Source organism: Salmo trutta, chromosome 40 (genome assembly GCF_901001165.1).
Source record: "Salmo trutta chromosome 40, fSalTru1.1, whole genome shotgun sequence".
Lineage (NCBI taxonomy): Eukaryota > Metazoa > Chordata > Actinopteri > Salmoniformes > Salmonidae > Salmo > Salmo trutta.
The window spans coordinates 11688606-11702936 of NC_042996.1; the positions used below are offsets into that span (position 1 = coordinate 11688606).

General features: G+C 51.7%; 1 protein-coding gene across 7 annotated transcripts in view; it reads right to left on the reverse strand.

Annotated features, from left to right (window-relative positions):
• Positions 1-14331, reverse strand: part of LOC115180065 (flocculation protein FLO11) — a 58898-nt gene that overhangs the window by 29658 nt on the left and 14909 nt on the right. For all 7 annotated transcript variants that reach the window (XM_029741964.1, XM_029741965.1, XM_029741963.1 and 4 more), the window contains 3 exons: positions 5699-5882; positions 2347-2823; positions 795-1238 (listed from right to left, as the gene is read on the reverse strand). In XM_029741964.1, the coding sequence (XP_029597824.1) occupies positions 795-1238; positions 2347-2823; positions 5699-5828 (1051 nt within the window). In that variant the 5' untranslated portion in view covers positions 5829-5882. The remainder of the gene's footprint in view (positions 1-794; positions 1239-2346; positions 2824-5698; positions 5883-14331) is intronic.

Below are 14331 nucleotides of genomic sequence, written 5' to 3' on the forward strand. Positions count from 1 at the left end.
CCGATATTAATCAGTAGAAAGGACCTTAGAAGGACGTAGACGGCATCATCACTTCTGTTAGAGAAAGAAAATCCCTACACAATTTCCCAATTGTTTGCTCTCTTTTCATAGTCTTTCATAAAGTCCCCCATAAAAGTCAGATGTCAGTGGCCCCGTCCATTATCTCTATTCTAAACGGTAAATTAGCTGCGACGGAAAGCCGCTATATTCTATTGTGGACCGCAGCTCTAACTGTTTCCCCCGTCAGCGTACGGTGGTCAGTGTGGATTTATGACCATCGGCTACACGTCTCCCTTTCAGCGACCAGGAGAATGGAGAGAGCGCGGGGAAGCCGCGGCTGAGTGGGGACGGCACACGAGGCAGGGAACCCCCCACTCCCTCCTATTGTGAAGGGGCCTCGCGCGCCTTTGAACTGGGAATCAAACGGTACCAGCTCTTCATCAAAAGAGTCCTCTTTCCATTGCTGCTTTAAAGGAAAAAGGAAAGCTTTCTGCGTTATTTATTATGAGGGGACACAAAACAGGGCTGACAGCAGACCCTCACAATGCAGAGCGGCGATGGGGACAGGAGCATCTGATCTGAGGAGGGCGTCTCTATAGAGCCAGGCTTTGAATTCCTCTGTTGTCTGTTAGCTGCCGTCTCTTTGTACGAGGGAAGATGTCCAGCCATGTTGTGGACAATCAGCCCCGTGGCACTAGGCAAGGGGCACCAGTGCAGGCTGCTGCTGGGCGGGGAGGGAGGCTGGGAGGAGGATGTGAACGGCCCATATGGGACAGGCAGGGATCATTCCTTACCTCTGACAGGAGAGATGGGGGGAAGCACGGACCAGCGGTGTGATGTCCAGTCCTGCCTCTCCACCACCACAGGAGATGAGGTCAAACCTGACCCTAACCCTGGCCGGGGAGTTATCCTGCACTGTGGGCTGGGGCAGGCCTGCCAGGTGTCTGAGGGGAAAGCTAGGGTAGTAGGGTCTGGGTTGGGCTCCAGGAATGGGTCTGGGTCTGGGTAGGGTGGGGGGACATGGCCTGGCTGGGGCTCCGTGGTGGTCCAGTCAGGTGGGCAGTGTTGGGCCTGGTGAGGGAGGGGATGGTGTAGAGGGTGGTGAGGGGCTGGGTTTGGGGGCTGGTGTGTTGGGGGGTCCTGTGGGGTGCAGGAGGCCAGAGCAGACAGGGACATGGAAGAGGAGCCATGCTGGGAGAGAGGAGAGCCACCCTCTGAGTCCAGGTCACTCAGATTCGCTGTAAAAAGAAAAAAGTATATAAGGAATAATTATCCTTCAATTTGACATGATAGGAAAGCAAGCCTTGGCTACAATTAAACATTCAAGTCTGTGTACAAAATCACAGAATATTTAAGGATTTTGATCACCTACACTACCGTTCAAAAGTTTGCAAAGAAAAAGCCACATCTCAGACTGGCCAATAAAAAGAAAAGATGAAGATAGGCAAAAGAACACAGACACTGGACAGAGGAACTCTGCCTAGAAGGCCAGCTTTCCAGCGTTGTCTCTTTACTGTTGACGTTGAGACTGGTGTTTTGCGGGTGCTATTTAATGAAGCTGCCAGTTGAGGACTTGTGAGGCGTCTGTTTCTCAAACTAGACATTCTAATGTACTTGTCCTCTTGCTCAGTTGTGCACCGGGGCCTCCCATTCCTCTTTCTATTCTGGTTAGAGCCAGTTGGCGCTGTTCTGTGAAGGGAGTAGTGCACAGCAGTGTACGAGATCTTCAGTTTCTTGGCAATTTCTCGCATGGAATCGCCTTAATTTCCCAGAACAAGAATAGACTGACGAGTTTCAGGAGAAAGGTCTTTGTTTCTGGCCATTTTGAGCCTGTAATCGAACCCACAAATGCTGATGCTCCAGATACTCAACTAGTCTAAAGAAGGCCAGTTTTATTGCTTCTTTAATCAGGACAACAGTTTTCAGCTGTGCTAACATAATTGCAAAAGGGTTTTCTAATGATCAATTAGCCTTTTAAAATGATAAACTTGGATTAGCTAACACAACGTGCCATTGGAACACAAAAGTGATGGTCGCTGATAATGGGCCTAAGTAAATATTCCATTAAAAATCAGCTGTTTCCAGCTACAATAGTCATTTACATCATTAACAATGTCTACACTGTATTTCTGATCAATGTAATGTTATTTTAATGCACAGAAAATGTGCTTTTCTTTAAAAAACAAGGACATTTCTAAGTGACCCCAAACTTTTGAACGGTAGTGTACAACAGTTACAGTAATTATGCATTTCTAAATTCACAAAAAAACGAATTAGCCCATGGGGAATGCAACAGCTTTGAATACATTTCACTTCAATTGTCTCAAAGCAGTGTAGGTACAATACCACATAGAGGACTGCTCCGGCCACTACCCAGGTCTGTGCTTCGGCTGAACTGGCTGGATGGTGGGCGGCTAAAGTCTGAGAGAGAATCCTCACAGACACTAGGGATTGGAGAAACTGAGGGGTCTATGTCCTCAGGACCAGAATTGGGATCTTGGTCTGGCCTTGGAGGGCGGAAGGCCCCTGAGGAAGCCGAAGTGCCCCCACCCATCTCTTTAACACCATCCTCTGTTTCCTTCTCTCCTTTCTGAGTATGGACATGAGGCAGGGCTGAGGCTGGAACAGGGTTGGATCCAGTCCCCTGCTGCCCAGAGTCAGTGGAGGATGTTGGACTTGGGCAGACTGGGAGCTCAGGGGAGGCTCTGCTGGGGGAGGCTCTGCTGGGAGGGGGGGAGACTGGCACTGGAACACAGGGAACAACAACAGCTAAGCGCCTCCCTCTGGTGGTGCTGCAGTACTGCAGGCTCCTGCTCCTGGAGTCTGCAATAGACAGGAATAACATGATTTAATTCAAGCTTATTTGACCGGGGGGGAGGGGGGGATTTTCAGCTCCTGTATTAAATTCAATACAGATTTTGACTAGTCTAATTTACGATGATACTGTCTTGTCAGAGAATGTCTCAACCTAGGCAAGGGGTATGCTGGGGATACAAGCTTTTAACTTTTGGCATTGGGCATTGTTCAGTTCTGACAAAGAATGGTGGTGAATAGTTAACATGTGGGGTCCTCAGAGAGGGTCATCTATAAATGGTATTCATAATCTTTTACAGCTCAGAGGCGTCTCTGCCAATACAGTGAGGGAAAAAAGTATTTGATCCCCTGCTGATTTTGTACGTTTGCCCACTGACAAAGAAATGATCAGTCTATAATTTTAATGGTAGGTTTATTTGAACAGTGAGAGACAGAATAACAACGAAACAATCCAGAAAAACGCATGTCAAAAATGTTATAAATTGATTTGCATTTTAATGAGGGAAATAAGTATTTGACCCCCTCTCAATCAGAAAGATTTCTGGCTCCCAGGTGTCTTTTATACAGGTAACGAGCTGAGATTAGGAGCACACTCTTAAAGGGAGTGCTCCTAATCTCAGTTTGTTACCTGTATAAAAGACACCTGTCCACAGAAGCAATCAATCAATCAGATTCCAAACTCTCCACCATGGCCAAGACCAAAGAGCCCTCCGAGGATGTCAAGGACAAGATTGTAGACCTACACAAGGTTGGAATGGACTACAAGACCATCGCCAAGCAGCTTGGTGAGAAGGTGACAACAGTTGGTGCGATTATTCACAAATGGAAGAAACACAAAAGAACTGTCAATCTCCCTCAGCCAGGGCATTGAAAATGGGTCGTGGATGGGTATTCCAGCATGACAATGACCCAAAACACACGGCCAAGGCAACAAAGGAGTGGCTCAAGAAGAAGCACATTAAGGTCTTGGAGTGGCCTAGCCAGTCTTCAGACCTTAATCCCATAGAAAATCTGTGGAGGGAGCTGAAGGTTCGAGTTGCCAAACGTCAGCCTTGAAACCTTAATGACTTGGAGAAAATCTGCAAAGAGGAGTGGGACAAAATCCCTCCTGAGATGTGTGCAAACCTTGTGGCCAACTACAAGAAACATCTGACCTCTGTGATTGCCAACAAGGGTTTTGCCACCAAGTACTAAGTCATGTTTTGCAGAGGGGTCAAATACTTATTTCCCTCATTAAAATGCAAATCATTTTTAACATTTTTGACATGCGTTTTTCTGGATTTCTTTGTTGTTATTCTGTCTCTCACTGTTCAAATAAACCTACCATTAAAATTATAGACTGATTATTTCTTTGTCAGTGGGTAAACGTACAAAATCAGCAGGGGATCAAATACTTTTTTCCCTCACTGTACCTGCCGGTGACATTTTCTTTCCCACTTTAGTGAGGCCCGGAGCAAACACTGTTTTCCCCGCTGTGTGGGTTAGTGCTCTAACAAAGACTGATGAAACCCCATCCCGTTGGACCAGCTGCCCAATTCACATCTTAATATTATATATTCAGAATGCTACCCAGTACTGGAGGCAGGGCTATTTATAAAAACTTGATTCATCGTGATTTGTCATTCATTTTATGTTATTCCACCCGCATATCAATTAACTGATCCAAATCCTGCAGCTTGTCCTCCTTTCCTGAGAGCAGCATTAGAATATCCTGATTAAGATGTCTGTATCGCCTAGAAGACATCTGTTATACCTCTACTCTGTCACACTCCTCTTCTCCTGCACCTGAATCTGAACTTCACACTACCTGGGAACTCTCTCCTCTCTGCTCAGCCACTCTCTCTCTCTCTTCTTCACACTCCTCTTTTCATCCCCCTCTCAGATCCCTTCCACAAACATCAGCTCCAGCCGACACCGGCCCTCTTCCTTCTCCCCTCTCTCTCTTCTTCCTCTGTGCCTACGCACACTCCTCTTTTCTCTGCGGGGCCGGGGGGTGTGAGACAATGCACTCTTGCTTCCTGGGGGTCTGTGTGACAGAGAGGAGTCAGCGGTAGCAAGGGGATACAGAGAGCAGCACTGGAGGAGAGCACATTTCTGCACTATTCTCCTCTCACAATGCCCTGCACTTCCCATCTGTTACACACACATGAAGTGCGTGTGTGTATGTGTGTGTCTGCCTGTATATGAATGACATGTGTCAGGGGCACACAGCTACACACACCCCCTCCCGCTAATAACACACAGCACGTTTCCCTCAGGGACCAGGGTCAGGGACGATTGTGTTGAAGCCGACCACCATATGGTAGAATAATTGGTTTTTGGAAGCCGGTTCCAGACCAGAGAAATACCCCAATCCCTCTGGTTCCCCCTTGGCTCCTCACACTCGTCTCAAAGCCGTGTGCTGCAGTGTGGCTATGGCCCCGGCGAGAGGGGAGGACAAATGCCTTCACATCAGAGGCAGAGCCCTGAAAGGAGCGGCAGGTATGCTGGCACAGCCTTTCATTGGCTAACACCCTAGCAGAGGACCACCAGGAGGGCGGCTCTATGGACACTTCCTCCCCAGAGCAGAAAGAGAGGGATTAGGACTTAACAAAGTGGGCCGAGGGACGGATTAAGGACTAACGAAGGCCCAGGTGGTTACCTCCACCACTCTAACACTGAGACCTAGTTCCCTAATGAGCAACGGTGTGGGGTCAAAAGCAACAATGCCCTATGATACCACAAGGTTATCTGTCTCTGAAGATAAGATAAACAATACATACTTTATTAGTCACTGAGAGGTAATTGTGGGATTAATAAACTATTTGTTATCTTATCTTGTATGTTGCTGTTGTACAGTATATTGTATTGTCCAAGCAGCAGGAAGGCTTTTGCTGTGGCTCACCTGCACATGAATGCGTCTTCAGGCCGCTAAGGGCTTGTCTTTGTTGTGTCGGTTCCTGGCGAGGAGGACGTGGCCTGGGGTTACTGGATAGGAAAGTTGGGGGTCTGAGGTCTGCAGGACAGGTCTTCATGTGAACCAGGAAACGAGGACAAAGAGAAGGATGTCCATCACGGACAGTGTGGTCCTGAAAGGGACATCAAAAACATAGTGCAGGGCAGGGAGAGAAAGAGAGAAAGATCAGATGTATCATGTTTTTGATCAATCAAATAAAATCCCAGTTTCCAAATACTGTAAATAAAGCAACATAAAGTCCTTCTCCACATGCAACATGAAGGGGAATCATAGCATCAATTAAACGTGATCGCCAACGTACAGAGAATTCAAATCGTGCATGTCGTCTTCAGTGCCCCCTTGTGTCTGAAACACAGATCTCAGGCTACATACATTCATACGCTTCTACCTCTCCCTGCCTTTTTTTAATACCTTTCCTGACCACACACCCAGCCACCCACACACACACCCAGCCACCCACACACACACCCAGCCACCCACACACACACCCAGCCACCCACACACACACCCAGCCACCCACACACACCCACACACCCACACACACACCCAGCCCCACACACACACCCACACACACACCCACACACACACACACCCAGCCACCCACCCACACCCACACACACCCACACACACACCCAGCCCCACACACACACCCACACACACACCCACACACCCACCCACACACACACCCAGCCACCCACACACACACCCAGCCACCCACACACACCCACACACCCACACACACACCCAGCCACCCACACACACACCCAGCCCCACACACACACCCACACACACACCCACACACCCAGCCACCCACCCACACACACCCACACACACCCACACACACACCCAGCCCCACACACACACCCACACACACACCCACACACCCACCCACACACACACCCAGCCACCCACACACACCCACCCACACACACCCACACACCCACAGACACTTCTGTGAGGATGATGAAGATTCTTTGAGCACACAGGGTATGGTCCTATTGCTATTTAAACAAGGGTTGTGCTGAGATAAAAGCAGGCGGGACGGTCAATATTAAACTTGTGGAGGGATGGCGCTGCACACGCCGCGCTACCCGCTGCACGCCACCCAGGAAATTACTCAGCCCACAGACTCAGTACCAGGGACTAATTCACTCCCTCTCTGGCCTTTAGAGAACAAACACCCAAATGTTATAAAACACCCACTGACACACACACACACACACACACACACACACACACACACACACACACACACACACACACACACACACACGGAGAGAGGACATTTATTTGTCTTGGATTCCCGGCTACATCTGAGACACCTAAACAAAGTTCACCTCGTCTTTCACCTATCCTTTAACCCTAAACACATATGCACATAAACACACAACCACAGACGCAGGCATACACACACACACACACACACACACACACACACACACACACACACACACACACACACACACACACACACACACACACACACACACAGCATGCCAGGGAGTGTGTGGAGATGAGCCCTCAGTACCCCTCAGACTAAGAGAAAGAGAGGCTGACTGTCTGTGACTCATGTGACTCACACAGGGAGGATCAGCTTTAAATCCCTCCACCATCTACACTCATTCCCTCTCCTCTGAGCTGAGGGTTTACACATTTGCATTCTTGTGAAGAAAAGAGGAAGAAGTGAGGAAGAAGAACAAGAGAACAAAGGTCCAGGAGCACGCCCTCCTCCTCACTCCTCTTCCTCACTCCCTCCATCTCCCCCCACGCCCGCCCACTGAAGAGCTTTATGAGGTGAGAAGGGTGTCATCCAGCCACAACCTGTCAGACCGTCAGAGGGCAGGTCTCAACACGCCCTTTACGGCAGGACCCTGCCATTACGACCCCACAACCTGTCAGACCGTCAGGGGGCAGGTCTCAACACGCCCTTTACGGCAGGACCCTGCCATTACGACCCCACAACCTGTCAGACCGTCAGGGGGCAGGTCTCAACACGCCCTTTACGGCAGGACCCTGCCATTACGACCCCACAACCTGTCAGACCGTCAGAGGGCAGGTCTCAACACGCCCTTTACGGCAGGACCCTGCCATTACGACCCCACAACCTGTCAGACCGTCAGAGGGCAGGTCTCAACACGCCCTTTACGGCAGGACCCTGCCATTACGACCCCACAACCTGTCAGACCGTCAGGGGGCAGGTCTCAACACGCCCTTTACGGCAGGACCCTGCCATTACGACCCCACAAGCTGTCAGACCGTCAGAGGGCAGGTCTCAACACGCCCTTTACGGCAGGACCCTGCCATTACGACCCCACAACCTGTCAGACCGTCAGAGGGCAGGTCTCAACACGCCCTTTACGGCAGGACCCTGCCATTACGACCCCACAACCTGTCAGACCGTCAGAGGGCAGGTCTCAACACGCCCTTTACGGCAGGACCCTGCCATTACGACCCCACAACCTGTCAGACCGTCAGAGGGCAGGTCTCAACACGCCCTTTACGGCAGGACCCTGCCATTACGACCCCACAACCTGTCAGACCGTCAGAGGGCAGGTCTCAACACGCCCTTTACGGCAGGACCCTGCCATTACGACCCCACAACCTGTCAGACCGTCAGAGGGCAGGTCTCAACACGCCCTTTACGGCAGGACCCTGCCATTACCACCCCACAACCTGTCAGACCGTCAGGGGGCAGGTCTCAACACGCCCTTTACGGCAGGACCCTGCCATTACAACCCCACAACCTGTCAGACCGTCAGAGGGCAGGTCTCAACACGCCCTTTACGGCAGGACCCTGCCATTACGACCCCACAACCTGTCAGACCGTCAGGGGGCAGGTCTCAACACGCCCTTTACGGCAGGACCCTGCCATTACGACCCCACAACCTGTCAGACCGTCAGAGGGCAGGTCTCAACACGCCCTTTACCTTCTAAGTCCCGCTTGAACTACCTCTCCAAGTAAACATGCTTTTTTTTGTGGGGGGGGGGGGAATACATGACCCCCAAAGCTGTAGTTGTCATGGTCTCTTTATTGGGTAACAGGTACACACAACTGTACACACACATTTCTCACACCTGTATAACTAGAATGATTTAAACCATGATGAGGTTCACTCAGTATTGGTATTTCAAGCAGCCTGCCACTCTGACCACCCTGACGGCCCACTCCATCCTGGTTGATCTTCTTAGACTACACCTAGGAGTCCTCTGGGCTCCTGCAGGGCCCCAGGAAACAGCCTGACCTCCTGGCGTCAGGCAGCCCACACGCTGGCCTCACACAGAACAGCCAGCCCAAAGCCAGCCCTGGCTAATGTCATTACTGGCCTGTTTGTGGTCAACAGCTCCCTGATGGGGATGTACAAGCACTGGAAGATGAATGTAGGAAGTCTATTAGTCAGAGTCCCAGATGGCCTGCAGAGGAGAGGCCGGCGTGTGCTCTCGACCCCCTCCAAACACACACACGCTAACACACACGCTCACACACAGGCTCACACTCACACACACTTAATGGCACTTTTTCTGAGTGAACCCACTGACAGGGAGACGACTCGAGGCGAAACAGAAGTGTGTTTCTGTCCTGTGTGTGTCTGTCTAGAGGAGGAACAGAGAATTCTTCACAAAGAGCCTGGCGTATAAGAAAGCCAGGCTTAGGCTCTAACAAGGTTAAACCCATGAAAAAGAGTGACTTTTTAAATCATGGAGATTTGTGTTTCTGTGGGGTGTAATTAGCTTTGCTCTGGTAGAGGAGAAGTTTGGGGTTGGGGGAGGTTTGTGGGGCGCAGAGGGGGATGACAGTGGAGTGCATTGTGGAGTCCAGCGGATTCAGAGGAGTAAATCTGATTATCAGCTCGTGTCAGAAGCCAGGCTCAGATGCAGCTTAGCATTCAGAGCAACTGTCTACTTTCACTGAGAGACAATGACCCTGCTTTGCTTTTCAGGCCCCTGCAGTAGTCCCGCCAACTCGTCCTCCTAACCCCACATCCACCATCCATGCCCGGCACAACAGGCCCACTACCCCAACACAACAGGCCCACTACCCCAACACAACAACACGACAGGCCCACTGCCCCAACACAACAACACGACAGGCCCACTACCCCAACACAACAACACAACAGGCCCACTACCCCAACACAACAACACGACAGGCCAACTGCCCCAACACAACAACACGACAGGCCCACTACCCCAACACAACAACACAACAGGCCCACTACCCCAACACAACAACACGACAGGCCCACTACCCCAACACAACAGGCCCACTACCCCAACACAACAACACAATAGGCCCACTGCCCCAACACAACAACATGACAGGCCCACTACCCCAACACAACAACACAACAGGCCCACTACCCCAACACAACAACACGACAGGCCCACTACCCCAAGACAACAACACAACAGGCCCACTACCCCAACACAACACGACAGGCCCACTGCCCCAACACAACAACACAACAGGCCTACTACCCCAACACAACAGGCCCACTCCCCCAACACAACAACACAACAGCCCCACTACCCCAACACAACAACACGACAGGCCCACTACCCCAACACAACAACACGACAGGCCCACTACCCCAACACAACAGGCCCACTACCCCAACACGACAGGCCCACTACCCCAACACGACAGGCCCACTACCCCAACACAACAACACGACAGGCCCACTACCCCAACACAACAACACGACAGGTCCACTACCCCAAAACAACAGCACGACAAGCCCATAACCCCAACACAACAGGCCCACTGCCCCAACACAACAACACAACAGGCCCACTACCCCAACACGACAGGCCCACTACCCCAACACAACAACACGACAGGCCCACTACCCCAACACAACAACACAACAAGCCAATAACCCCGAAAGAACAGGCCCACTACCCCAACACAACAGGCCCACTACCCCAACACGACAGGCCCACTACCCCAATACGACAGGCCCACTACCCCAACACAACAACACGACAGGTCCACTACCCCAATACAACAACACGACAAGCCCATAACCCCAATACAACAGGCCCACTACCCCAACACAACAGGCCCACTACCCCAGCACAACAACACAGCAGGCCCACTACCCCAACACAACAACACGGCAGGCCCACTACCCCAACACAAAAACACAACAGGCCCACTATCCCAACACAACAACACGGCAGGCCCACTACCCCAACACAACACAACAAGCCCACTACCCCAACACAACAACACGGCAGGCCCACTACCCCAACACAACAACACATCACGCCCACAACCCCAACACAACAACACAACAGGCCCACTACCCCAACACAACAACTCAACAGTCCCACTACCCCAACACAACAGGCCCACTACCCCAACACAACAGGCCCACTACCCCAACACAACAACACAACAGGCCCACTACCCCAACACAACAACACGACAGGCCCACTACCCCAACACAACAGGCCCACTACCCCAACGCAACAACTCAACAGGCCCACTACCCCAACACAACAACACGACAGGCCCACTACCCCAACACAACAGGCCCACTACCCCAACGCAACAACTCAACAGGCCCACTACCCCAACACAACAACACGACAGGCCCACTACCCCAACACAACAACACGACGGGCCCACTACCCCAACACAACAACACAGCAGGCCCACTACCCCAACACAACAACACGGCAGGCCCACTACCCCAACACAAAAACACAACAGGCCCACTATCCCAACACAACAACACGGCAGGCCCACTACCCCAACACAACACAACAAGCCCACTACCCCAACACAACAACACGGCAGGCCCACTACCCCAACACAACAGTACAAAGCTCTACCCATTGTTAATGGCTGGGCCCCACTGAGTGGTAGAGATAGTCTTCCTTTGAAAACAGTGTTGAATAGATCTGGTAGAATAGAACAATAAGAACAATGGTCATGCCAGCTTTGGCATAACGTCTTGGCATAATGATCAGTGTTAGTCCAACGGTGTGGTCACTGGTTACACTGATTCAGCAGCACCAGGCCCTGGTATGCAGAGAGGGCAATACTACTGCAACCACTGGCAGAGCCTGAGACAACAGAACACTATACAAGACAGATCCTGGAACTGTTAAACTGACAGCTAACTCCTTCTGTAAACACCCATGTGTATAAATAACCTATCCTAGAACCAGTGCTCTTGTTTGAGCACCTGTGGTTGGTTTGTGTCCCTGTGCATTCTGCAGCCTACTGTCTCGGTACTCCCCGTGTCCTGGGTGACAGTAGTGGGAGATTAGAAGCATCGTGTCCTGGGTGACAGTAGTGGGAGATCAGAAGCATCGTGTCCTGGGTGACAGTAGTGGGAGGTCGGAAGCATCGTGTCCTGGGTGACAGTAGTGGGAGATTAGAAGCATCGTGTCCTGGGTGACAGTAGTGGGAGGTCGGAAGCATCGTGTCCTGGGTGACAGTAGTGGGAGATCAGAAGCATCGTGTCCTGGGTGACAGTAGTGGGAGGTCGGAAGCTTCGTGTCCTGGGTGACAGTAGTGGGAGGTCGGAAGCATCGTGTCCTGGGTGACAGTAGTGGGAGATTAGAAGCATCGTGTCCTGGGTGACAGTAGTGGGAGATCAGAAGCATCGTGTCCTGGGTGACAGTAGTGGGAGGTCGGAAGCATCGTGTCCTGGGTGACAGTAGTGGGAGGTCGGAAGCATCGTGTCCTGGGTGACAGTAGTGGGAGATTAGAAGCATCGTGTCCTGGGTGACAGTAGTGGGAGATCAGAAGCATCGTGTCCTGGGTGACAGTAGTGGGAGGTCGGAAGCATCGTGTCCTGGGTAACAGTAGTGGGAGGTCGGAAGCATCGTGTCCTGGGTGACAGTAGTGGGAGATTAGAAGCATCGTGTCCTGGGTGACAGTAGTGGGAGATCGGAAGCATCGTGTCCTGGGTGACAGTAGTGGGAGATTGGAAGCATCGTGTCCTGGGTGACAGTAGTGGGAGATCGGAAGCATCGTGTCCTGGGTGACAGTAGTGGGAGATCAGAAGCATCGTGTCCTGGGTGACAGTAGTGGGAGGTCGGAAGCATCGTGTCCTGGGTGACAGTAGTGGGAGATTAGAAGCATCGTGTCCTGGGTGACAGTAGTGGGAGATCGGAAGCATCGTGTCCTGGGTGACAGTAGTGGGAGATCAGAAGCTTCGTGTCCTGGGTGACAGTAGTGGGAGGTCGGAAGCATCGTGTCCTGGGTGACAGTAGTGGGAGATTAGAAGCATCGTGTCCTGGGTGACAGTAGTGGGAGATCGGAAGCATCGTGTCCTGGGTGACAGTAGTGGGAGATCAGAAGCATCGTGTCCTGGGTGACAGTAGTGGGAGGTCGGAAGCATCGTGTCCTGGGTGACAGTAGTGGGAGATCAGAAGCATCGTGTCCTGGGTGACAGTAGTGGGAGGTCGGAAGCATCGTGTCCTGGGTGACAGTAGTGGGAGATTAGAAGCATCGTGTCCTGGGTGACAGTAGTGGGAGGTCGGAAGCTTCGTGTCCTGGGTGACAGTAGTGGGAGATTAGAAGCATCGTGTCCTGGGTGACAGTAGTGGGAGATTAGAAGCATCGTGTCCTGGGTGACAGTAGTGGGAGATCAGAAGCATCGTGTCCTGGGTGACAGTAGTGGGAGGTCGGAAGCATCGTGTCCTGGGTGACAGTAGTGGGAGGTCGGAAGCATCGTGTCCTGGGTGACAGTAGTGGGAGATTAGAAGCATCGTGTCCTGGGTGACAGTAGTGGGAGGTCGGAAGCATCGTGTCCTGGGTGACAGTAGTGGGAGATCGGAAGCATCGTGTCCTGGGTGACAGTAGTGGGAGATTAGAAGCATCGTGTCCTGGGTGACAGTAGTGGGAGATCGGAAGCATCGTGTCCTGGGTGACAGTAGTGGGAGATCGGAAGCATCGTGTCCTGGGTGACAGTAGTGGAAGATCGGAAGCATCGTGTCCTGGGTGACAGTAGTAGAAGATCGGAAGCATCGTGTCCTGGGTGACAGTAGTGGGAGATTAGAAGCATCGTGTCCTGGGTGACAGTAGTGGGAGGTCGGAAGCATCGTGTCCTGGGTGACAGTAGTGGGAGATTAGAAGCATCGTGTCCTGGGGGACAGTAGTGGGAGATCGGAAGCATCGTGTCCTGGGTGACAGTAGTGGGAGATCGGAAGCATCGTGTCCTGGGTGACAGTAGTGGGAGATTAGAAGCATCGTGTCCTGGGTGACAGTAGTGGGAGGTCAGAAGCATCGGCGGAGTGGCAGACCACTGGTTCAACAGCCTCTCATCTGCTTGGCATGTCCAATGGGCCTGTTTGGATTGGGACGGCCCATAAAGTTCAGTGTGGAGTTGAATTGTCACTGTCAGACAGGAGCTGTTTACCGTTACTCGTTACACCCCGATGATTTATCAGGTTTTCCAGTGCATAGAGAGGAGAGATAATGAGAGCAGGGTGATACCGGGCTGATAAACTTGGTGAATACAGAAGTGCTGAAGGCAGTTGAAGATGTAAATGAGGCTGTAAGGACCAGCGAATGTCTTTGTCCCCCCTTTTCACTTGTTTGT